The 26,778-nt window shown below is 37.6% G+C and overlaps 1 protein-coding gene across 1 annotated transcript; it reads right to left on the bottom strand.

Moving 5' to 3' along the window:
- Positions 1-8,737: 8,737 nt before the first annotated feature.
- LOC149255319 (putative UDP-N-acetylglucosamine--peptide N-acetylglucosaminyltransferase SPINDLY) lies at positions 8,738-26,507 on the bottom strand. The gene is made up of 4 exons (XM_089455008.1): positions 26,194-26,507; positions 26,029-26,103; positions 10,264-10,504; positions 8,738-10,213 (listed from the first exon to the last, which is right to left on the bottom strand). The coding sequence occupies exons 1-4, from the start codon at positions 26,505-26,507 to the stop codon at positions 8,738-8,740; spliced, it is 2,106 nt and encodes a 701-aa protein (XP_089311134.1).
- Positions 26,508-26,778: the final 271 nt, after the last annotated feature.

The raw sequence follows: 26,778 nt of genomic DNA, 5'->3' as shown, positions 1-26,778 counted from the left end.
TTGTCGCTTCCGATGGAATAAAAGGCGCGATAAATGGATGGCTCTAGTTTAATGTAAGTCCATGGTTATAAAAGGCTTATAGCCTAGGGAACGCTTCCGATAGGGCTTTGTGGGCCATAAACCACAGGGCAAGGGTTGAGAATTATTTAAGAAAGGGGATTTTGGCCTATGACCAAGATCTCTTTTCATCAATTATATCAATGGATCTACTCGGTTTGGACAAAAAAGTGCCAAATCTACCTATACCCTAAAGGGTTTTTTATAGTATGTTTTGATACAGAGGAAGAAAAGGAAACAGTTCTCAACCAAGGGCCATGGTTCTGGGGCAGTGCTGGACTGTTTATTACCCCTTGGTTTCCTGAATTTGATGCTAACACCATGGTGGTATCAAGGATGCCAGTATGGGTTAGGATGCATAATCTTCCATTACATTTTTGGCATTCAAAGGTCCTAATAGCAATTGGAAATACCCTGGGGAGAATATTAAAGATAGATGGAGAGAGACACATAAAAGGAATATTTACTTTTGCCAGAATATGTGTCGAGGTAGATCTCAGCCGAGGACTACCTGAGAGCATCATCCTGAATTTCAATAATACACAGTGGAAACAATCTTTGGACTATGAGAATACAACTTTCAGATGTCGGGGATGTCAACAAACAGGTCATCTGTACAATGCATGTCCAAGCCTCAACAAGAGCAAGCAACAACAAAGGAAGCCGAAAGGATGGCAGAATATAGACGCCGCACTTAAGAAGGCAACTACAACAAAAAAAGAACAAAATACAGAAAAGGATAAAAATCAGGACAATAAGGACAAGGAGATTAATGAGGAAAAGGAACAAGAGCTTGAGCTAGAAATAAGTGGTAATAAACGAAGTCACAGCCCTGAAGGATCGGATTCAGATAAGGAGCAACCAATGATTACGACGGAAAACCAGTTAGCCATTATTGACTCCACCCCCAACATGGATGGTTGGCGAAAAGTGGAGAAGAAGAAGGGCAGGAAGACTTAGGCCAGCTGTTTTTCCTTTAGGCTGCTCTCCGGAAAATTGGAGCAGCTCTTTCTCTTTCTGCTTTTAGGCAGTAATGTACATTGCGGGCTGTATGATCTTCTTTCACACAGCCAAATTGAATGCTTAATGCATATGCTTTGTAACTTTTTATTTTTTTTTAATAAAAAGTTCGCTTTTTTTCCTTGGAAAAAAACAATACAAATAATTATAATTATTAATTATTAATGTCATTTGCATAATTAGAAATAAAAAATAAAATTGGAGAGGTCAAATTATTTAAAATAGAATTCAAATTAAAAAATTATAACAAACTAATGCTTATAAATATTGTTACTGTAGTTCAGGTAAAATTGAGTTCATAGAATCAATTTACCATTGGTGGTTTTTGGGCCCCAAATTTTGGCAAACCAATCTAGATCCATCTTAACTCTAGATCTATCAAGCACAAAGAAAGATCAAACCTCTCGAGGTGCAAACCTTTCCTCAGGTTTTGCACATGAAAAATAGGTTTTCACCTTGAAAGATTTGATCCCTCTAGATGCTTGATAGATTCAGAGTTAAGATGGATCTATGTTGGAAGCTCTACTCCCCGACTCGACTATCACTTTTCTCCACTCTGTGATATTCATCTCATAGTTTTTTGTTCACTCTTTCTCTCTAATATTGCACATACCCGCTTGCACAAACACATTTTTAACACCGTGAGAAAACCTATCATAACTCAATTGTCAAACTAGCAATGACAACAACCATCAATGGTTGTTAACTGTGAATGCATGCTAACTCATCATCGTTATTTAAGGAAAACCATGCCACTTGGAATTAGCCATTGGTAATTCATAAGGGGTGAGGCTTTATTGGACACATTTAATTTTAAAAAATTCTCTTTTTTAGGGAATTTAATTTTTATTTTTAAATATATAGGCATTACACATCTCATTCATTAGAAGAACCTCAACTTTTCCTTCATACAAAAAATCAAACATGAAATGAAGACTTGACTCAAATTTTCCTTTCATTGCGTTGAGAGGCACTCCACAGTCCAATATGATGATATGAACTGTAGTGGCACATTACATGAAGCATTAGAAAAAAAAATAGTAATAAACATAATGGACATTGTCTAACTTATAGATGAATTGGGCTTTTTCACGACATTTTTTCTGGTTAATTTTAACCAAAATCTGACGTATATCTTTAAAAACTTGAGTTTAAGTTGTTTGATCTGTAGAATTTGAGTACCATAAGGGTTTTTCGAGATGTTGGATCTATTTATGCATTCAAAAATGTATTTTGAATAACAAAAAATCACATTCTTGCTTGAAACTATATCCTCAAATTCTGGTGAAAAAAACTATTTCATCTTTATATTAGACTACGCCAACATAATGTCCACTCAATCAACAAAGTAATAAAAAAGAAAGAAGTGATAAAAATAATAAATCTATTCTATTCTATTTGTTATGTTGTAATTTTGTTTTTAGTAATAAGATAACAAACATTATTTTTCGAGAAAAAAATAAGAACATACACATCATATTAAAATAAAATTAAATAATAACTATTTAAACGAGTAACGATGATATTTCAAAACATATATATAGTAAGCAAAGGTTCTTCATTTCATAATACCATATAAAAAATACATTGTGGCCTACATTGCTATGCCATTAGGGAAACTAGACAAGTGGTAGTGCCAAAGTTTCTTTACCATTAAAAAAAAAAAAAACACTAATGTCATAAAAAGTTGAGACTAAAAAACTACCATCATGTGTCCTTAAGCTAACCAAAACAACTATGGACTTTAAATTGAAAACCCAGATAAAAAAAGTATCAGAAGTAGAAAGTATTGAATGCATCAATTATTTTTCAGAAATTTTGACTCTTCAATCACTATCGATTCCTTGCTGCTCTATTATGAGTAACTTTGATTTGGAGAAAGACCCAAGTAATCTTCTATGCATTCCATTTATCAATACACCCTTGGGTCATGAGTTGAATCTCATCCATAATAAGCAATAACTCCTCGATTGCTACATTCCTATCCATTTGAACTCATCTTGTGAGCATATTAAGATGCCAATATATGCCAATTGAATTAGTGATTAAAACTCCCTCTGGTATGACCCACATATGGTATCCAATCATTAAATTCACCAACAACTTCCATGTCTGAAGGACAACCTACAACCTCTCTCAACAATGATTTCCCACTTGTCCTAGGTGATTTCCTCTTGTATAAGTGTTGGTGTGCTCTCTTTGTATTTAAATGTCAAAGACTTGGCACTTTTCTAGGTGAAAGTGTGCCTCATTTCCCTATAATACGTTGCTCATTTTCTTACCCTGGCTCCTTGTCTAGACATAGTGGTGATCAAGCATACTCTTGGAGCAGTTGTACCCCGTAAGGTGAGGGTAGTGGAAATGGGGATGGTGGGGTATGTTGATAGAACTGAGCTTGTCTCTAAGGAAGAGCCATAATTCCACACCACCCCAAATACCATGTAAAGAAAGAGCAATTGAGGGTTCAAGGATACACTAGGGAAATTCCAATGTTGGGCTATTAAAGAAGCAAAGAAAGGAGGAGGGGAGAACTATATAGTACTCGATGAGGGAGAGAAAGAAGCAACATCAACAAAATAACAAAGAACTATGAGTGCTCAAGAAGAAAATGAATGGGCATGTTCCACACTTGTGATGGACCCTGAACTTCATAGGAAAGCTCGCCTTCTCCAACCATGAAACATGTAATTGGAATCCATAGGCCATGAGTGACAACATGAGTTGTCTAGTGCAATGTTTGTGACTGTAATTTCCTCCCAGCTCATGTAGCGACTTCCCTCTGCTCATGCTCCTCATTTCCTAGCATGCATAGTGCAATTTATGCTTAGAGAAATAAACCTGAAAGGACCTCAAATACATCACCTCTCGATTCTCCCCTCACCACCTCGGTTTGATTTGATAACTTTTGATTGCACATTAATCACCTTAGTGTCTCATAAATCTCCCCATGCTTAGGACTGGTGCATTTATAATGCACAAAAGTATGCTATTATGTGGACGCGGGGGGCATTATGTTACGCCCACCAGCTATAAGCTTGGTTGGGTGGCACGTCGTTTCCCTCCTTATCATCCCAGCAGGGGAAATTTTAAAACATATGATAACCTCATAAATTTAACTAATAAACACAAAATTAGAAATTAGAACAATTTTAGATGTAAATATGTGAGATGTATGGATAAAAAATAAAAAATAAATATAAATTAAAATCCATTTTATAGTTCATATTTGTAACCATTATATTTAATAACTTTATAGTTAAATTTAATTAATAAGTATATAAAAACCTAATACTTATAATAAACTCTTTTTCTCATATATATATATATATATATATATATATATATATATATATATATATATATATATAGAATAGGCCTAGTCTAACTTATAGACGAAATGATATATATATATTTATTTATTTTTTCATAGATTTTTTTCTCGTTAATTTTAATCAAAATTTGATAGAGATTTTTAACCAACCTAGATCCATCTAACTCCGGATCTACCAAGGGCCGAGAGGGATCAAATATCTTGAGATGCAAACATCTTTTAGAGTGAAAATAGATTTGATACCTCTTGGAGCTTGGTAGATCCAGAGTTAGATGGATCTAGGCTGGTATAATATATATGTAGTTGACATTGAAATATTTTATTTATAATTCACGTTCTCCACATTAAAATGTTAAAACATGTCTCCTCATATTTTTTCCCTGTATGCATACATTTAATTATTTTTATTGTTAATATTTTCTAAAATATTACATATCAAATCCATATTAAGCATTGAAAGAATTACAAAGCAAATATTAATGGAATACATATATTGAATTAGAAAGAAAATATTAATGGAATACGAATTCTCTTAATCTTTCTCTCTCTTTATATGTTTTATGTTAAAATCTTTTACCCAACCTGCGTATTGAAATATTTCATTTATAACATATTTATTTTATTCACAGTAAAATATTTTTTGTTATTAGTATATTTTTTTGTTATTAATATATATATATATATATATATATATATATATATATATATATTAAATATCACATGTAATGAATTACACATCATGTAATATCAATAATAATATTTCCTGCCGTCTCCATATTTTTTTTGTAAGCTTGGCAAGACTACATCTTCATCATGTCCAATATATCACCCTGATTGGGGCGGGGAATTGAACCGATGACCACATCAAGAAGTGTCTTAACAGAGCACCCGATCACTGTCTATCCAAGACCCTGTGAACTGCCATCTGCATATTAAGTAGTGGCAAAATAACATTTTTTCCTTGTAGTAAAAAGTAATCTTTTTTACTCATCACCATATTAGAAAATTACGTTTCTTCCTCACCTGAATCTAAATGTTGTGGTTCATTTGATTGGATGGTCAACAATATATCTCATTTGTTTCTCTCAGTTCTCGCATGGTGGTTTCTAGGTTTAGTTTTTGAACGATTGGGTTGAACGATCTTCCTTGGCGAAGGTTGGTAGTGAATGACTGGGTCTTCTGAGCTTCCTTAGTGGAGATTCTTTCGCCTTTGAACCTGATATCAATATATCACATGAATCTAAACTCTGCAGTTCATTAGATTGGATGGTCTGCAATATATCTCGCTAGTTTCTCTCAGTTCTCGCATGGTGGTTTTTGGCCTGCAATATATCTCGCATGAATCTAAACTTTGTGGTTCATTTGATTGTATGGTCTGCAATATATATTGCATGGTAATATAATCTCTGCTATTGGATTATCTCGGTATTGCGGGGCTCGCATGAATATGCAATATATCTCACATGGTGGTTTCCAGTCTGCAATATATCTTGCATGCACCTATACTCTGTGGTTCATCTAATTGGATGGTCTGCAATATATCTCACTGGTTTCTCTCAATCCTTGCATATATAAGACAACCTCTTTGTGGATCTTGGTGAGAGTTCTTATGCAGCTTCGTATGGTTTAGGTCAGGTGGTCTCCTCAAACATTCCAGGTGCATTAGTTTCTCTCTGTCTTCCTTTTATTAAATTATATTAGGTAAAATATGAATACTTCTCCCCATATTTCTAAGCCTTCCTCTAGTAGAGGGAGGCCAAGCAAAATTATGCTAGAGAGTCTCTATGAGCACATTGAGTCCTTAGAACAATGAAGGGAAGAAAGAGAAAAGAAATATAAACAAGAATTGTCCAAAATGCTTACATAACATAAAGATGAATTATCCACAATTCTTACCAATAACTACAAATCATTAGAAGATAAAATTACGACATTCGAGACTGAAATTCAAAAAATTAAAAATAGGATTCAAGATTTAGAACATGAAAAACAATCAATGACCGAAGAAAATTGCACCTTGATAGATGAGATTAAAGCTCTACAAGCAAAACTAGATGATAACTCAACCTTAAGCAACACAATGAATCAACTTGATATCAAACCCATAAAATAAAAAATGAACAAATTAATTGAATTGGATCATGAACGACACAAAAGAGCCCTAAATCTTATCATTGTTGGTATAAAAGAGCAAGAAGATGAGGACACATTAGCAATACTAAAAGAACAATTGAAAACCCACTCACAAATTCAAACAACATATCTAACGAAGCACAAAAGGTGGGAAATATTCTTGAGCGTAAGCATCAATTAATCTACGTTAACATAAGTTGCAATGACCACAAATTAGATACTTAGAAAATCTCCCAATTTAAAAGGGTCAGGAATCTTTATAAATGAGGATCTTATTCCATAAGACCAAGTTGAACTAAGGAAAGAGGTCCAAAAGGTAAAGGAGGCAAGAAAGGAAGGCAAATGGGAAATCATTAGAAATAAAAAATTTATTATTAGAGATAGAGTCCAAAATAAAAGTGATAAATAGGAACTAAGAACACTCTCGATCCTCTTCTGGAACTGCCATGGTTTTCTGTGGCACAAAGGTCCTATGTTAAGTTGGATCTCGAGTGATACTAATCTTATTCTCTTAGTCGAAACTTGGGAGCATGATGAATCTAGGGTTCCCCACATTGATGGGTTCACTCTTTGGTCTACCTGGAACAAGAGATCTTCTCGGCAAGGGGTTGGTGGTGTTATCACAAAATCAGGTACTAAGGGCTGCCACTTAGCAAGATCTTATGTAACTATTTCAAACCAGGCTTTAGACTAAGGCTTAGCCTCCTTAGTCAGAGAGGGCTCTCTCACAACAAACCATTGATTATGATTAACACTAAGAGGGCTAACTCTTGAAATGAAGACTTAATAAACATGTTGGTTGGACAGACAACATAAGATTTCTTCCATTGGGCTCATGGAGTCAAACACCATTTCAGTAAACCATAAAACTACTCATTCATGGAAGTCAGGGCATGTAATGTTTAAACACTCAAAACATTTCTCAAATGAACCTCAACTCATAAATACACACAGGAAATCTGAGCAGCTAGGTGAATTCAGAGTGATTGTGTATCTATAAAGCTGTAAAACATAAAGGATAAAACAAAGCCACATACATCTTGAGCATCTGAACAAAGTATGAATCCTGAGAAGAAAAAGTAGTCTTTTATATTACTGTAACAAGTCTTTACATAAGCCAATATAAACTCTGTTTCTTCAAAAACATCCAACCCCTATTACATAGATCATTCTCCTCTATATAGACACATACTTCTAACTGCTTAGAGCTTCCACCTCCAGCATGAGGGGAGCTCGATGATTGCCATTGATTACCCCTATCCGCTATTGAACTAACCTATTAAATACAATCAGCACTAACTGAAGTTCTAAAAAGTCCTAATTTAATTATAACTCTAATTCTATCTCCTTCGATGAAGATTCCTTCTTGCAGCTTTGACACCTGGCTTCTTCTTCGTTCAGCTGAGATGGCATGAGATGGCATAAGATGGGCAATTAATGTCCCATGCTGGCTTTGAATACCGAAGGCTTTGATCGGTTCTGTATCGGCCGAAAATATCCCTAAATTTTCGGTTTTGGTCCCCCATCACCGAGTATACAGCAGTGGATACTTTAATTCTTTAATAACCCAAGAGAATAGGGTAACACCATGCTTCTGATATGCTGGAGGCTTCCTTGGTAGACAGGTGTGCCAACCAAAACTTTTCGTATGCAGCTCTGCGTTTAAAATCACCACCTACAGCAGTTTCGTAGCGCGCTACGAAACTGCTGTGTAATTTCAAAAACACAGTCTTGTAATATGCATAATAAATTCTACTGTATTTTTAATGGTCCCTGGTCCTCATCTACTTCTCTTATTTGATAAGAGATATATATGATCTGGAAATGAAAGCAATCAGCATCAAGATCTTGTCAGCTCAATACCACTAGGGGCATAATCAGTTATCTGAACTATTTTTGAAAAACCTGAGAGCTGAGATAACTTCAGTATTGGAATGAGTGTTGTGTCTTGAATTTGCTCCAAACAATTTCACCTTCGAGCATACTGATCTCTGAGTCTGATGGTGGAATATTGGATGTTACCCTACTGCAGCATAGTAAAAGTTCTTCAAAGATTCCACAGCTTCCAATTTCAAATCTTCAATGTCTATTCTTAGGCGCTCCAAATTAATGGCCTCTGTCTGTCTCAAACTTCGATCAGCCTTGAACTTATATAACCTGCGCTCCATTAGTACTATATCCTTAATGCCATAACAGTCAGAAAGCATGTGAGTTAAATAACCTCTTCCAGCCCCATTCCCTGTGTGCAATATAAAGCTTATCATCTTCGCCCTCATAGATGTAGTTCATGGCTAGCAAGCGATTTTGACCAGCATTCCGAGAGTCTGGATCAATTTGCAAACACCGCTCATATGCCTCTATCGCAAGCATGATATTACCTGCATCCCTGTGCAAAACCCCTAGATTATTATAAGCTTCTGCATATGCAGGATTTGCCATTATAGCCTTTTCAATCATGCTTGCAGCAGCATCCATTTTACCCTGGACAGTGTAGACCACACCAAGATTATTAAGAGACTGTGAAAAACTAGGTTTGATCGACAAAGCCATCTGGTAGCACTCCACAGCTTTGTCAAGATTATCCCTGTCTTTATAAATGACTCCTAAATTATTGCATGCTTCCGCACAATGTGGATTGAAGTGCAGGGCAAGCTCATACATCACAATTGCCATGTCAAATTTTAGTAGTTCACCATATGCGACACCAAGATTATACATAGCATCTGCATAGTGCCAATTATAAAGCAATGCCTTCTTGTAATGAGCTATACCCTGATGTATATCTCCTTCAAGCTTCACCTTTGTACCAAGGTCTGTAAGGGCTATAGCCATGTTATTCTTAGCAATTTCAAAATTTGGAGATACAGCCAAACACCTCTCATAACACGCAATGGCTGCATCCAAATCTCCACGGTTCTTATATATCACACCCATGTTGCAATATGCTTCAGCATACATAGGCCTTTGCAATGCAGCTTTTTCATAGCAATTAAGTGCCATATCATATTGCATCATTTCCGAATAAACCACCCCCAAATTATAATAAGCAAGAGCATAGCGGCTATCTGCTTTTAGAGCTTCATAGTACTTCTGAATTCCTTCATGGACATTTCCTGCAAGTTTCAAACTGGTCCCAAGATCTGTCAAGACAATTGCCAAGTACTCCGCAGCAAGCTTGTATGTAGGATCCACTACAAGAGCCTTCTGATATGCCTCTGCTGCTTCTAGCAAGTGCCCTTCATCCTTGTACAAAACTCCACAGTGCGTGAGAGCACAAGCATTCTGAGGATCAAGCGCAATAGCTTCTGCAAAGCATTCAAATGCCTTCGGAATAACACTTTGCATTTGGAGACAAATTCCTTTTCCAATGTGAGCCTCGACATTGGTAGGCTCTGTTTCCAGGACAGTTTCATACAGACCAAGTGCATCCGCAAACTTATTCCTCGATCGCAGTATATTGGCATACGACAGTGCATCCTTCCCTTGAAACCTTCTAAGCGATGAGGACGAAGGGGAGGAGGCAGGACGAGGAGCAGAAGTAGAAGTAGGGCTGGTACTAGAAGTATTGCTCATTGAATGATGGCTCGTTGAATGATGACTCACTGCTCCATCGGCATTCGAAGGCAACGGCCTCTTCGAGTGCTCATTGTCGCTTGCAACATCCCCCGCTCCCTTTCAGCATTCACAATATGAGACTGAGTGACTTGAGGTTCTGTCCATGCCATAATTGGACCCATTCCACTCTTCAACGCCCCCAGTTTTCCATACTGCTCCACTTCACAACCCTGCTCTCCGGGCCCTGGCGGATGGCTACTTGGTCTCCAAAGCAGGACAGCAACAGTCGAAACAGACTTTGAAACTCTGAAATGTTGAAGCTCCCCTGCTTCCACCTGTTTTGCTATAATGTCAAACTCAGACAACCGTGCTGTAATGCTTCTGCCAGCTAGCGGAAAGGCATCTAAGCTGAAATAATGCTTTTAATGTTTGATGCGTTCACTTTTTACAAGCCCATGATATTTTTACAAAAAGCATCCCAAGATATACGCTGATATTCCAAGCTGCTTTTATCTTATAAATCCTTTCATCATTTGCGCCAGCTTGAAAGGAGGAACATAAACACCGCCACTTCTTCCAAGCGCCTTTTCAGTGTTTCTAACTCCCTCTTTCAGAACTCTGTTTAATAGGCATGTTAGGATTTTGGGTCTCCACTGAAAACTCGAACAAATCCCCAATTTCATAGCACGCTACGAAATCACCCATACAGGTAGCGCTGCGAAACTGCTAAAAAGGATTCATGCGCTGCGAAAACACTTGTCCATAAGCTAGGCTAAAAAAAATTTGGCAACAGAATTTTCAGTGATAATAGGTGGTATAGCCTGTTATATCACAAACGACATTGCTCCCCATATGCGCTTCATAAGATTGACCCCATTAATCGGTACGTTTGGATTGACATATCTGACTCCAATACCAATAGAATATTCCTTGCAACTTGCTACTTTGTTCCTTTCAATTCTACTTCCTATCAGAAGAACAACCTAAATAAGGATTGTCCCTTCATTAACTTAGAGTGTTATATCCACAACCTAAGGAATGAGGGAAACATTCTCTTGCTTGCAGAATTTAATGCCCATACTGCCAATAACAAAGCCACTCTATTAAGTGATACCTCTAACTCTAACCCTTTATGGCTTGATGATGATTGTGTTATGGCTAGTAGATTCCAAAGAAATTTCGAAGACATTACTGAGAACTTTTTTGGCACTGAGCTAATTAATCTTTGCAGTTCCCAAGACTTGATTATTTGTAATGGGATCAATAGGTGACCTTCCTCTGGCCATATGACTTGTATTCATGGGTGTGGTAGCAGTGTTGTGGACTATGCAATCTTTGATACCAAGGTTATCCACCGTATTGTTAATTTTGACCTCTTAAACGACCATGAACCTAACTCTGGCCTTAAACCTCTCTCCTTAACCCTTAACCTTGATATGTTCACCAACTGCACACATAAAAATGATGAGAGTCCAAGACACATGCATTTTGACAAAAGTAAAATGGATCTCTTCTTAAAAGTTTTAACGAGGGATATGAGTTCCTTAACATATAATAAAAACATTGATCACATATACCACACCTTTACTACTATCATCTCCACTACCATTAACAACTTCTCTAAGGAGGTATCATATAATAATAACAATAAGACTTCCAACCCGTGGTATGAAAATGATTGTAAATCTGTCGGGAAAGTGATTAGAGATCCTCCCAACAAAATTATTAAGGATGAAAAAATCAAGGTGTACAAAGCTCTTATCAAAAGGAAAAAAAAGAGAGTATATAAACAAGAGGCAAGATCATCTCCTTAACCTCTCTAAAGTTGAGCCTAGAAATTTTTGGAGGAACATTCTTGTCTGTAAATCGAAAGAAAATAATTTGATCCCCTTAAAGGAATGGGATGTCTATATTAGGAATCTCTATGACTCCTTGGACACCATGATCTACATCAAAAGCATTCCTATAGAGGGAGATACCTTTTCTTTGGATGAAGTTAAATCCGAGATTAAGAAGCTTGCTATTGGGAAAGCTAGGGATATTGAAGGGTACCAAGCTGAAATTCTCAAAATTGGGAGGTCCATCCTCACCCCGCACTTGCACAATCTCCTCAACTTGGCAGTTAAACAAGGCTTCCCTAAGCTGTGGACGCAAAGCCTTATCATGCCTATATTTAAAAGTGGGGATAAAAACGTTCCGTCTAACTATATGACTATCATTATTAGCCACATTTTAGCCAAGTTGTACGGTCTCATTCTGGAAAAGAAGATTAGCACTTGGCTTGAAATCCATGGTAAAAAAGCCATTTGGCAAGCTGGTTTTAGCAGGCATCACTGAAAAATTTACATTTGCTAGTGCTTGTAAAAAATGGAATGATGGTGCTCTTATTCAAAATTTTATGCAATATTAAATGAACTGCTTCTTTGTACGAAACAAGGGTTCTATGGGATAGGAAACATAAACATTGTTTTGTAATGTTTCGTATGTTTGTATATATTTCCATGTGCCTTTCTATATACAACATTACATGTTACAAAGTACATAAAATATAGAGCAAAAAAAATAGATTTGTATAATGTGATAAGAATAATCAAATGAGAGGAAATTAATTTAAATTTATTTTGCATTTAGGACTCTTATAGATTTGATTGACCACCTTGTCGCTCTTAGGACCATTATTGAGGATTGTCGTAAGAGTAAGACTGGTCTCTTCTGCTGTTTTGTTGACTTTAGAATTTTTTTTGACACGGTTCCTCGAGAGAAGTTATGGCATAGGCTCGATGAGATAATGGTTCCTCCTGAGTTAAGGGTCGTTGTTATTAGATTATACAAGAATGTTATTGCCAAGATTAATACCATTGAGGATTGGTCTACTGATATTGAATGCAACATTAGTGTTAAGCAAGGGTGTCCCCTATCCCCTACCCTTTTTGGCATTTACATTGACAAGCTTGAGGAATGCTTAGAAGATGTTGGGTGTGAAGGACCCAAGCTTGCTGACATAGTCATTACTCTTCTCCTTTATGCTGATGATATCGTTCTTCTTGCTAGGAGCCCCAACAATCTCAATAAATAGCTTAAAACCCTCCATGATCTCTGTTCCAAGATGGGTATCACTGTTAATACTGACAAGACTAAAGTTGTGATTATTAAATCCAAAAAGACCGCCTATGATAATTTCATTTATGATAACAATTACTTAGAGAATGATTCTTCTTACAAATATTTAGGTATTGACATCCACCATTAGCTCAACTGAAATTATAATGTTGAGAAAATGATTATAGGTGGTTGGAAAGCTTACTATGAGCTTGAAAACAATTGTAAGATGACTAATCTTTGGGTTTGGAGTAAAAAAAGGTTCCTCTTCGAGACTCTTGTCACCCTTGTTATTTTATATGAATGTGAGGTGTGGGGCTGTAGTCTAGCTAGAGATTCATGGAGAAAGATTGAAATGATCCAGAAGCAAATTCATAACTTACAACTTCAAGATTAAAGGTAATATTCCCTACCCTATTCTCTTAATTGAGGCTAGCCTTTCCCCCATTGAATGTGTGGCTGTGTTTAGGTATTTGATGTATAAGAAGAGGTTGTACAACATGGAAGCCAAGAGACTCCAAAAAATTGCTTCTAACTCTAGTCAAAACCACCTTTGACTCAAGCAAGGGTGGCATAAGGATGCCAAGTCCTGGCTCAATCATTGGGAGATAAAGGAGGAGATCATCTTGGTGAATAAGGATAATATTAAAAACGTCAATACTTCCAAATTTAATGATAAGTTGCAGAGTGATAAGGAGTTAGAGGGGGAAAAAGGTTAAGATACTATAAGGAGGTTATCAACCCCATGCTTGCTAACCATAATTACCTTTCTATCTTAACCAGTGCTAAGAAGAGAATGAATATTGCAAGGATTAGAACTAATTCTCATGATCTCCGGAGTGAAACTGGACGTTGGTCTATTCCCAAGATACCTTGGGATGAGAGAATATGCCTCATTTGCGATACTAAGAGAGTCGAAGATGAAAAACACTTTCTCTTGGATTGTCTGACCCTTACTCACATCCACTCCCATTTCCAAAACATTTTCCCCATGACCACCCTCCTCGACTTGTTCAGTCAACAAAACTACAGTGACCTCAAAACGCTTCTTTCCCTCATTTTTTATCATAGAAATAAAATTTTAAATAATGCCAATTAACCGCTTATTTCTTAAGGTCTCATAGACCATATAAGTCTTAGTGGATGCTAATCATCATCATCATCATTATTTTTCTAAACTTTCGATTACTTTATATCTTTATAAAAAATTATGTAAAAATAAGGTGCAAATTGAAGTGCTTTAATTATGACCGACATTAATTTCTTTTGTTATTACTATTTTTATTTTTTTGTTAAGCTTGGTATGACCCTTCATTTTCTATTTATAAATGGAAAATTTACACTGCATATGTATGCTAGGTGGCTTCAACTTTCCCATTGGGAAACCAAGTCTGTTGGCCACCTATCCTCGTTGTAGGCCATCCAAAAACATTAAAGTTTCAATCTTTCTAACCAAGCAAAGTATGTCTCTGTTTCATGACAAAACTTTATATGTCTATCTATCCATAAACATGCATAATGTAAAGTAAATGCTAACCGCATATAAAAGAAAAAAGAAACCAAGCTAACTAACTATCCCTGCTGCGCTTCTGATGTCGATTCCATCAGTGCCAGATCCTTGATAGTTTCCCCAGGCATCTCAGTCAATTCAATGATGCATGGGATGTGCCTTTGAATTATGTCCAGTCAGATGTCCTGCTTGTGGAGTTGGAATTGGATTTGCTGCAAATCCTGTTTGTAGTTGGGCATGTCTTGGAGGGACAGAGCCATCCCCACTGAGATTTGTTCCATGGCCTTCCCCAGCAGGATTTTCATAAGCCAGTAGAGGTATAAGGTCTATTTGAATTGGGTTATCCTTCCTCTGGTATTCCCAGGGTCCGGGACTAATGTCCTCCAGTTCTTTATCTCCTCCTCTGTCTCACTGCTCTGCTTGATTTCTTCCTCCCATTCTTCCAACAAATTACAGATTCCTTCATCTGTTCCCTCCCAGTATGTCGCAACGGCTTCACTAATGAGATGCTCAACTGACTTCCTTCCTCTTCGTGGTTCCGACGTGCTCGGATCTTTGGCCTTTGTAGGCTCCCTCCCTCGTCTTCCACGACCCCTTCCTCTTGTTGGCCGAGCCATCTCTGCATTGTTCGAAACCTGTTCACATGAAAGAGGTGTTAACCTCTGTCTTTGGTGCATTTTACTGTCTTGCTTGGAGTTCTTATTACCAGCATTCTCACTATTCCTTATCTTAACCCAATTATGCTCAGAACAGGGGCCAGGTTGGGTGACAACCCAGTCATAAGACGAGGTCGGTCTCCTTATCCTTTCAAGCTTTGCTCTCCTCCCTCTCTGGTACCTCACATACCCTGTATGGTTGGCAGTCCCCTTCCTTGGCCATGCAAGTATCCCCGTGCCTTGGTATGCCATCCCGTTCCACCATGCCCAGTAAGCAAGCGCTGCTCCTCTACCCTTGTCATACCCTTTCTTCCCCCAATGAATCCTAGCAGGTTTCTCTGCGTGACCTCTACTCCCAATTCCCCAGGTCTTGTTGGGGTTACCTCCATTGCTCCACCCACAAGCCCAACAATTTGACTGCTCTTTGCTACCCTTAGCTTCTACTATTAGGTTGTCATCTACCCATCCCCAATACCTGGCCTCTCCCGGTCCGCCCCAAGTAAAGCTCGGGGTCTCAATGCTACCCTAAGGAAGGGCCTCACAACCACTGGCCATATCAGTTCCTGATTGCCTCAAAGCTAAAACACAGAGCCATACTACAGCCGCGTGATGCCTTCGCCCTTTTCCCCAGCATTGCCCCCAATTTCCCTTCCCAGGTTTCTCCCATTCCCCCCAGCAAAAATCAAACCATGTCAACATTGCAAGGGAGGCGCAGGGCCAGGATACATACCCGTTTTCGCTCCAAGGATGTTGTTGTTGGTGTCGACGCCTTCCTGCTTTGATGCTCCAGCTCCAAACTCCGCAAACCATAATACAATTCACCCTCACTTGTCTTTCCTTAACTGCTATACCTCTCACCTCGTTCCTGCCGTGCCTGCCACTTTTCCCACCACCCTTGCATGTACTCATGCAAAGGGCCACCACACCCATTGCCTTGAGCGTGTGGGGGGCAGTGGGGCGTACCTTGCCTTTACTCTTCATCACTGCCCGCAATCCTTGCCATCCTCCGACACACACCTTGATCGAGGATTTTTAATTTAAATTATTATTTTACTATTTCTAAATCTAATGTTACGTGACAACATCTCTACCATTCTGGGCTATAGTGTACTGTTTACAAAAACTTGAGTTTAAGTTATTTAATATGTAGAAATCCAATACCCCACAAAATTTGTATGGTGCTAAATCCATTTAGATTACCACTGTAAAATATGCTCTATATGCCATAATAAAAAATAAATTATAAATTATATTAAAAAAAGACAAATAATTAAACAAAGTCTTCTGGTAAAAATCACATGAAATTTTTTTTGACCCACACTTTCGAATCAACAAATGTAGTTCATTATCATTATATAAACCCATATACCTCTATCTTAATTTTATATTTATTAAACATTAAAACTAATTAAATTCTAAAAATATCGACGGTTTTTCCAAATTTTACACATAAAAATAAATTGACATTTAGCACAGATTTTTAACACTCAATAAATAAAATAAATTTAAAAAAAATCTACATTAATATAACTAAACTAACCCTGAAAATTTGGCTTTCAGTAATAACATAACTTATGGAACTAACTATTGGGTATTAATACCCACGTAGTGAATGCCGAGAATATTAATGGACTATATCACTCGCTCAATGGGAACGAAGATTTTGTACGCGTGGTCATTAATAATAGTAACTACTACCTAATTAGGTATGACGTGGCATCTTTTCGTATTAAATTTGTAAGAGGTGGCACCTTTTGTTTCATTAAATATTCTCCTTTCTAGAGAAAAGCCAGGACATGCTCTTGGCGCCAAAAGGATTTTCCTCTTCACGAATACGCTAGGGGAGGGATTCCTATTCTTGTGCAAGGACCAGTAGTTGATATAATACTGGTCCCACCAAACCACCAGTGATTAAGACTTTTGAAACCAAATTTTAAACAGAAATAAATAACATTATGTATAAATAAGTTTTAAATTATGTCCAAAAATCACCCATACATTTACTGGGCCCACAACTGTCCATAAATAGTATTTTGCTACTTAATATTGCAAAACATATTGACCCAAGTAGAAAACAGCTAGAGCCATAAAGGCTTCCAAACTGGTCTATTCCAGAAGTACAAAACAGCAGTCACTTCAACCCCCACTCATGAGAACTCCAACTTTGCATCCCAAATAAATATGCCTACCTGCACATAACAAAAGGAATGTATGTCAGCCATAACTGCTGTGTTGTTCAACAACTAAGCACCCTATGTTCAATAAATGACACCCAACCCAATAACAATTAAATCCAATTTGTTCAATAAATGACACCCAACCCAATAACAATTAAATCCACTTTGTTCAATAAATGACACCCAGACCCAATAACTGCAATAAATGACACCCAACTCATTCTATTTCTCATTAAAACAAATCAAAGCACATGGATCAACAAATAAACAATTCCCAACCATTAGATCACAGCAAATTAAATCCATACCACACATTCAAAATGAAGCCATTGCAATCCATGTGCATCCATGTCCACCAATTAAAATCAAGTCCCCAAAACTATAAAACAAGTCCACCCACTGTTGAAGTTGCATCTTATGCTTTCAAACTATTCAACAAACTTGAAGACAACATCACAAAACAGTGGCCAATATATTCAAGTTAGTTATATGAATTACAACTCATTCTTCTTACAGTTCTGTTTTCATTTATCAGATTTTTCTTACATTACAGTTCTGTTACAGTTCTGTTTTCATTGTTTTCATTTATCAGATTTCTTACATTACAGTTCTGTCCATTCATTTATCAGATTTCTTACATTATAGTTCTGTCCATAGGGTGGTGACAGTTAACCTATACAGTTACAATTAACCTTTTTTATACAGAGTTTATGTGTGTGTTCTAGCTTATACAGTTAACCTATTGAATACAATGGGAAACTTCTAAACATCTAAACATCGTTTCTCCTAGTTTCTTCAATGGGAAACTTCTAAACATCGTTTCTCGTCCTGTTGTCGTTCCCGATAACCCTTTATACACGGTAGGGTCTCCGCAACGAAAGCCCCGTTGTGTCCATGTTGATTGGACCAACTTAACAAAAGCAATATGAAACAATACACTGTATAGTAAGCGCAACGAAAGCCCCGCTGTGTCCATGTTGATTGGACCAACTTAACAAAAGCAATATGAAACAATACACTGTACAGTAAGCTCAACTTTCAGACTTCTAAAATAGATCATTTTTTCTAGGATTACAAACAAATTAGTGCAGTAAGCTATCAAAGATCTTGCTCAGAAAGACAGCAAATCAAATAAGAGGACAAGATGCTATTAGATTTTAAGTCTGCTTAATAAAACAGGTGTTTTTAAGTTTAAAAATACTTGGGCTACATTAGTAATCCAGCTCGCTATTAAGCCATAGCTGCAAAACTCAAAACTTTAAAGGTGCCAATTTCAGAAATACTAGTTTAAGTTCTCCTGGCGTAAGAATTATTATTTCACACTTGGTCATGTTATGAATATATATTAGAATTGCAAAGATTTTGGAACTGCAACAAAAGTGGTATACCAGAAAAAAACAGATACTGAAGAAACCCCGTGAACTTACATAATTATGAGAGAAAATTTCACAAATATATCAAAATATAATGAAAAGTGAGACCTCTCAGCCGAATTTTAAGTTCAGTTACATTTTACAATGGTCGCGCTTAAGTGGTATACCAGGAAAAACAGATACTGAAGAAACCCGTGAACTTACATGATTATGAGAGAAAATTTCACAAATATATCAAAATATAATGAAAAGTGAGACCTCTCAGCCGAATTTTAAGTTCAGTCACATTTTACAAAGGTCGCGCTTATTTTTGCTCATGCAACAAGCACATGGAACAAACTAAATAGGATTTTAGTGAACTATCGGTGAAGTAATATGAGGAGATGCAAGCCATTTGTTTCAAAAAGCCTAAGGACAAATTAATTGAAAGAAGAGACAGAGTAACTGTAAAGGAAACAATCAAAACAGGGCACTGAATCCAAATTTCCAGTAAGCATGGTAAACACCAATAAAATACTAAGCACTGAAGCAATAATTTCAACTCTTTTGAAATTATGTAAAGATAGAGAAAAAGACTCATTTAGACATTACATGAAAAACTAAAATCAAACTCACAAATTCCATATCAGTCAAGTGGGAAGCATTTCTAAGTTTTTGTAACCAGATATGCGAAGCAGAGGAAGACATGTCCCAATAATGTAAATAAAAGCACAAGTTTACCTCCATCGTAAAAATCTTGTTTTAACACCACAGATGAGAAAACATCTTATCTACCTAAATTTTTGTAGTCAGATATGCTAAGCAGAGAAAGAAAGTCCCAATAATGTAAATAAAAGCACAAGTTCACCACCATGGTAAAAACTTGTTCTGACATCACAGATGAGAAAAAATCTTAATCTCAAGATCTACCTAGTGTTGTAAGTTACAAATGGTATGAATTCTTTCAAAATGGTATTCATGTGTGTAAGTCTTTTGTTAGCCTTGAAAATTTAAGAATTCTATCTATTTATGTTTAATTTTCTTTTTAAAACTGTAATAATTTGTTGACCTTATTTGTTGCTTACCTTACAGGAATTGAAGGTTAGCTTACAGGAATTATTCGATCATCAGCTTCATAGGGATAATTTTTGCAGAAGTAATAAAGCATAATTTAACATATATTCTAATGTCTAAATGCATGCAATAATTTTATAGGTTGTTGCATCTATGGCAAAAGGAAGTTACTCTGCTCGTACAAGGAGAAGTGGCAGGAGAGTGACAAGGGGTGCGCAGCTCCGATGCACATCGTCTGATGATGACAGGCCAGCTGATGTCGATGCCAGCAATGCACCAGGGAACATTGTTGAAGATGACCATGTGACAGCTGCTGATGTTAACACACCATCAGCCACAGAACCACCATCAACAACAGTCCAAGGGGCAAGCTCAACTAAAAAAATCAGTGCTATAAGAGGATGGACAAAAGAACAAATGTTAGTTGCAATTGACGACATAGAGTTTAATGGATACTCAGTTCGGGCATCTGCAAAAAAACATGGTATTCCTCCCTCATCAATACATTATTGGATAAATGGACTGACTCATACAAAACGTAGAGGGCCTCTTACAGTTATGACTGAGGATGAGGAGGCCGAGGTGGTTGAGTGGTGTAAAGAGATGGCCCAACTGGGACATGGGCTAGAGTTGATACAACTCAAATCAACAGTTGCTCAAATCTATCAAGGGAGGCCAAACCCATTCAAAGATGGGTTTCCTGGTAAATCATGGTGGTTTGGGTTTAAAAAAAGGCATCCAGAACTTGTATTGCGTACTGCTGAGGGCCTTGACAGAGACAGAGCATTAAATTTGCGCCCTGCAGTTGTGCAAAAATTCTATGACACACTTTCTAGTGCTTATGATAAACATTCTTATGGAGCAGACCATATATGGAACTGTGATGAAACAAGTTTACAGGCAGGGAGGAATTGTGGCATGCGGGTAATTGCCAAGAGAGGGAGCCGAAATGTGCCAAAGATTTTGCCCAAGAGCAGGGAGTGGATAACTATTTTATGTTGTGTTAATGCAATTAGTACTTCAATCCCAGGATTTTATCTATTCAAAGGTAAAAATCAACTGAAAAACTATATACAGAACTGCGAACCAGGTGCATGCATGGCTGCACATCCCCATGCATGGATGACTAAAGAACTGTTTCTAAGTTGGCTTTTTCACTTTGCTGCATCGGTACCAGGTGGCGTCTCGCCTAATAACAGACACCTTTTGATATTAGATGGCCATGGGAGCCACATGGCTGTACAAACAATTGAGGAAGCAAACAATTTAGGCATCGACCTATTGACATTGCCAGCTCATACCACTCATAGACTGCAACCCCTTGATGTTAGTGTGTTTGGCCCTTTCAAGAACTATTTCAGGTCGGAGCGTGCTGCATGGATGGCAAAGAATCCAGGGGTTGAGGTGAAAAGGTTTGAGCTAGCAGAGCTTGCAAGTAAAGCTTTTAAAAGGGCTTTGACACCATCAAATATCAAGGCTAGCTTTAGGAGGACAGGAATCTGGCCACTAAACTATGATGCTCTCATGCATGATACTGGTTGTAGCCAAGCGTTTCATGTGGATGGTCAGGAAGAAGGGAATGCCCAAACAGGTGTTGAAGTGCAAGAAGTAGATGACCAAGATGATGTTGTTGCAGCTGGTAATATGATTTCCTTGTCTCAAGGACACTTATATGCTGAAGATGATGAAACTGTATGTGAAACACAATATAACAATGAACAAATTCGCAGTAACATGGAGATTGTTCCACCAACTCAAGAACATGAAATTCCTGTTGTTGATATTGTTAATGTTATTGCTGAACATGCAGTTGACAATGACCAATTGACATTGCCAAGCCAAGTAACCCCACCTTCATGGCTAGCAGAAGCAATGATCAATATGAATGCACATATTGTCTCAGCAACCAATGAAGAAAGCATGAACATGCCCTCACAACCAGCAGAATTGAACAGTGAAATTGTTCATTTTTTTGTGGACAATATATCAATGGAAGAAGATGAAGGACATAATGAGGCATCAAATGAAGATAATGATATAGTTCAATCAGTTCCAACAGAAACTGGAAGGGAAGTACCAAGCAATGACATGCAGGTGGGAGGGGTGGAGAAGACACTTGGACGATTCCTAAAGCTACCAGTACAGAGAGTATCAATGAAAAAAAAGCAAGGTGCACCAGGTAGTCTTCGTCTGGGCCGAAGCTCACAGTTACTCACCTCAGAGGACTATATAAACCTGTTAGTTGAGTCTGAAAAAAAGAAATTTGAAATGCAAGAATTAAAACAGAAAAAGAAGGATCTAGTCAAGGAGAAGAAGGCAGCAAGGATTGTTGCAGCACAACATCGAGCAGATGAAAAGATTGAAAGAGATAAAGCAAGGCAAATTAAGGACCAACAAAAGCAAATGGCAAGACAGGAAAAGGAAAAACGAAAGGCACAACAAATGCTTGAAAAGGAACAAGGGATGATCAATATGGTTGACAATGATACAAGAATAGCTAATGAAACCAGAATTATTTCAAACTCATTGGACTCCATTGCAGATAATACACCATTATTCCAAGATCTCATAAACATTCAAGTGCCTCACTATACCACTGAGGGTTTACCCACTTGCCTTATTCCTACCAGAGTTGGTGCCAATTCTATGTATGCTCATTACACACCTCCACTTAATGCAGGGACCAGTAGTGCAAATGTGAGGTATGGGTACTCAATACCTCCATGGTTGGAAGCTGCAAATTGGAGTCAATCATATGGCAGCAATCAACCATTTCCTAATCAACCCTTGACAGGTAGGCCAACCTACTTGGCTCAAGAAGGTAACTCGGGGAGTTTTGGCACTCAAGATTCTCAGGGCCATAAAGAATAGGGGTGTCATATGTTTTTGTTTGTAACCACATTATGATGTGGATTTTGGATGGATTGTGTCTTTTTCTTGTCACAAAAACATTTTGGTTTACAACCTAGGTTGTTTTATTGCTTTGAAACACTAACAACATTATGGTGCTATGCATTCACTACATTGAAAAGCCAACAGCAGCTTGGTTGGTTGTAAAGCAGTTTTATTTGCGAGTTAAGCACAAATGATATCAGTCCACAAAAGACGCTACAATGATAACTTAGATACTTATTCCCCTTTTGAAATTGTTATGTCAATTCATATTATGTCTTGGGGCATCTTTTTCCACTGCAAAGATGAACTATATTTCACAAAATAAATCACTTAATACTTCACCATTAGCTTCAAAATGATGCTCCCAACACTGATAAGTGATTTCTTATGGATATTAAACCTTAGCAAATTGATTTCTTCTTACTAAAACAAGTACACCAGATCTCGAAAAGCATATTTCAGATATCAGAAAACATATACCAGACCTTAGATAAACACTTGGAAAGTCACCAACAGAAAAACATATGACTTTATTAGTCTCTTATGGTCAATGTGCAGTGGTCTTGGGCTTATTATTATTGTCTTATGGTATTTATGCAGTCACTGTAGCAATATGCTTTAGATCTAATTATTCATTGCAGTCAACAAGTATCATAGAAAGCAGGCCACTGTAAGCAGTTTTTCAACTTTGAAAGAATAACCTAGATCTAAGTAAGCTTACCTACAAGCACATACTTCTGTAAAATATCCTAACTCTCAAACACATCCATCTTCTATTGAATACAGAAAGAAGTTAATACACAACAATAGCTCAAAACCAAAACTGAACTAAACTTAAAGCCTACACAACATATGTACTCCACAAAGATCATAAAGAGTTACAATTGGAACTACTGGACTCTTTGAAGTCATTTTCTTCATTTTTGAAGTAATTATTATTTAAATTTGTTGAAGAAAACCTGAAACACTGAGATAATAAGACACAGAGCTGCAAATAAATTCTCAACCATAAATAAGTAAATAAATCCAACAAATCTGATTTTAATATAATCAAATATGTAGTCATATATAGTTCTAAAATAATTGAGCTAAGTATTGTTCCAAGGAAACGAACAAAATGCATGTGATAGACAAAATTGAATGGCATAGGCAAACATGGGAGATAGTCTTTAGGAACCTAACCCAAACTACTGCAAGCACTATATCGGTATTCATCAGATTAGTCCCATGGAAGTGAGAAGCTAACACAATGCTTGAATAAGAGTACTCATTGTAATCAATTCAATGGGAATCGGAGCCATATGTGTGAAATAGTTATAGGTATAAATGTATTACAGCTTCTACTAATATGGAGTTTAAGCTTAGTCAATTATATATGGTACATCAATTGATACAGTGTAAGTGATTAGACTATACGCTTCATATTCCGTATCCTTACATTGAGCTTATATCAGTAATATGTAAGAGTTATGATATCACTGTAATCAAGCTATTCTAATACAGGAACAAGAGCTTATCGTAATTAAGGCATGTAGATTATGTGAACACTGTCCATAAGGTTATGCATTGTGATTACTAGTAACCAATACAGAGAAACAAGCTATCATAATATATGAATAATACGTAAGCTTCTTACACCATAGGCTCTAGTATCCTTCAAGAAGCAAACCAACATTCCGAAGAAGGACAGAGACAATCTGAAGATGGTCTGAGACATTAGCTTAGAAGGACTGAGGAAGCTAGATCTTTGGAATGAAACACTAGACCTTGAATCCTTACAATACCTGCTTAGGAAGGAATTCGCATACCTTCTTATCTGTATAACTCCCTTCAAACCCTCAGAACAAGACTAGACGCAGTAGAACCCTAGAAACAGCTTAGCCACCTTAAGACAGTCTGACAAACTTCCTACAAGCAAACAACCTTACATCTCATAGAAGGATTTAGAACACCACCGGCTTAGGAGTCTTACAATTCATGAAGTATGCCTAAATTATATGGAATGGTACAGAAGCTCGAAAGGCAGTTGAAACATTCTCTGTTCATGCTCCAATATTGAAAGGCAACCTATAATATGGCAGGGACCTGAAGCCTCACAATCTCCTGGTGGATAAGCGAAGAGGTGTAGTAAAAATAGCATATCTTGGCCTTGGAAGAGCATTTACAATTCCTATTAAGAAATATACACATGAGAATCCAAAACCCTAAACCCTTCAACACATTTCGAAGAAGGACAGAGACAATCTGAAGATGGTCTGAGACATTAGCTTAGAAGGATTGAGGAAGCTAGATCTTTGGAATGAAACACTAGACCTTGAATCCTTACAATACCTGCTTAGGAAGGAATCCGCATACCTTCTTATCTGTATAACTCCCTTCAAACCCTCAGAACAAGACTAGACGCAGTAGAACCCTAGAAACAGCTTAGCCACCTTAAGACAGTCTGACAAACTTCCTACAAGCAAACAACCTTACATCTCATAGAAGGATTTAGAACACCACCGGCTTAGGAGTCTTACAATTCATGAAGTATGCCTAAATTATATGGAATGGTACAGAAGCTCGAAAGGCAGTTGAAACATTCTCTGTTCATGCTCCAATATTGAAAGGCAGCCTATAATATGGCAGGGACCTGAAGCCTCACAATCTCCTGGTGGATAAGCGAAGAGGTGTAGTAAAAATAGCATATCTTGGCCTCGGAAGAGCATTTACAATTCCTATTAAGAAATATACACATGAGAATCCAAAACCCTAAACCCTTCAACAAAGCAGCTAATAAATTATACCTTCAACAAAACCAGAGGGCTACCATTATATCAGAAAAAAGCACAAGACCTTAACACCGAAAAGCTACAACATCATTTCCGTATGTTCCGAGTCTCACACTAGCTGCAAGCTTTGGAGATGGCAACCAAAACCAAGCTGCCATTAGAATCCAAAACCCTAAGCCCTTCAACAAAGCAGCTAATAAATTATACATTCAACAAAACCAGAGGGCTACCATTATATCAGAAAAAAGCACAAGACCTTAACACCGAAAAAAGCACAAGACCTTAACACCGAAAAGCTACAACAAAACTTCCAATAAGCGAGGTGAGGTGTTGAGAAACACACGGTGAGAGGTGTTGAAAAACACTTCAGAAAATGGCTGGTAGGATAAAAATCCTACCGGATAGAAGCCATCAGTCCAGAGCTCGCCACACATTCGGCGGACCTTCTCCAGTGCTCGCCGGACCTGCCACACCTGCAACAATTGGAAAAAATTAACAAATGAGCAAATGCAGAAGAAAAAAACCCAAAAAACCACACAAATACCACCGAAATTTGCAGTTACCTGTAAATTGGTACTGGCTCCTCCCCAAACAGCAAATAGCACGAATTAAACAACCACCCAGGAAACCCTAAACCACCGGCGATCCAGACTAAACAGCAATTGGCACAGCAATTGGCGGGCAAATGGCGCGAATTAAACAGCCACCCAGGAAACCCTAAACCACCGGCGGTCCAGGCTGAACAGCAATTGGCAGACATGAGCTCAACCATGGCGGACATCATGCACAGGTAATGGAGCCCTCCCGCGCCATCATCGGCGGAGGGCTTCGAACAACCACCGGACCCGAACAGAAAACCCACAGTCGGAGCATACATCGCGGCGTAAAGGCGGAAATGAGCGGATCCATGGTCGTTAAATAAAGTGTAAACCCTTGACACGCATGTTAACAGGTGGCAGATTGAGTTGGCGTGGTGTCGTACGAGGCCACGTGCCTGCAACGTGCTTGTCCGCCAGGTGGAGGGGAGGGCGCACAGGTAATGGCGTCCCTCCCCTATACACACTATAAAATCACACGCATTTATCGGTGTACTGCCTTGCCTTATGTTACCAACTACGGTTCGTCTCTTCTCCGAAGGTCGACAGGAT

The sequence above is a fragment of the Pinus tabuliformis genome, chromosome 7 (genome assembly GCF_031772625.1).
Source record: "Pinus tabuliformis cultivar Carrire ecotype Pingquan chromosome 7, CPIR1, whole genome shotgun sequence".
NCBI classification, from domain to species: Eukaryota; Viridiplantae; Streptophyta; class Pinopsida; order Pinales; family Pinaceae; genus Pinus; species Pinus tabuliformis.
The sequence above is the reverse complement of the archived record's forward strand: the minus strand, read 5'-3'. Positions and strand labels throughout refer to the sequence as shown.

Coding starts and splice junctions, on each gene's coding strand:
- LOC149255319 (XM_089455008.1), bottom strand. CDS start 26,507: ATGTATGCTCCGACTGTGGGTTTTCTGTTCGGGTCCGGTGGTTGTTCG. Junction 26,104..26,193: donor GAGCCAGTACCAATTTACAG/GTAACTGCAAAT, acceptor CAATTGTTGCAG/GTGTGGCAGGTCCGGCGAGC. Junction 10,214..10,263: donor GTGGAATGGGTCCAATTATG/GCATGGACAGAA, acceptor GAATGCTGAAAG/GGAGCGGGGGATGTTGCAAG.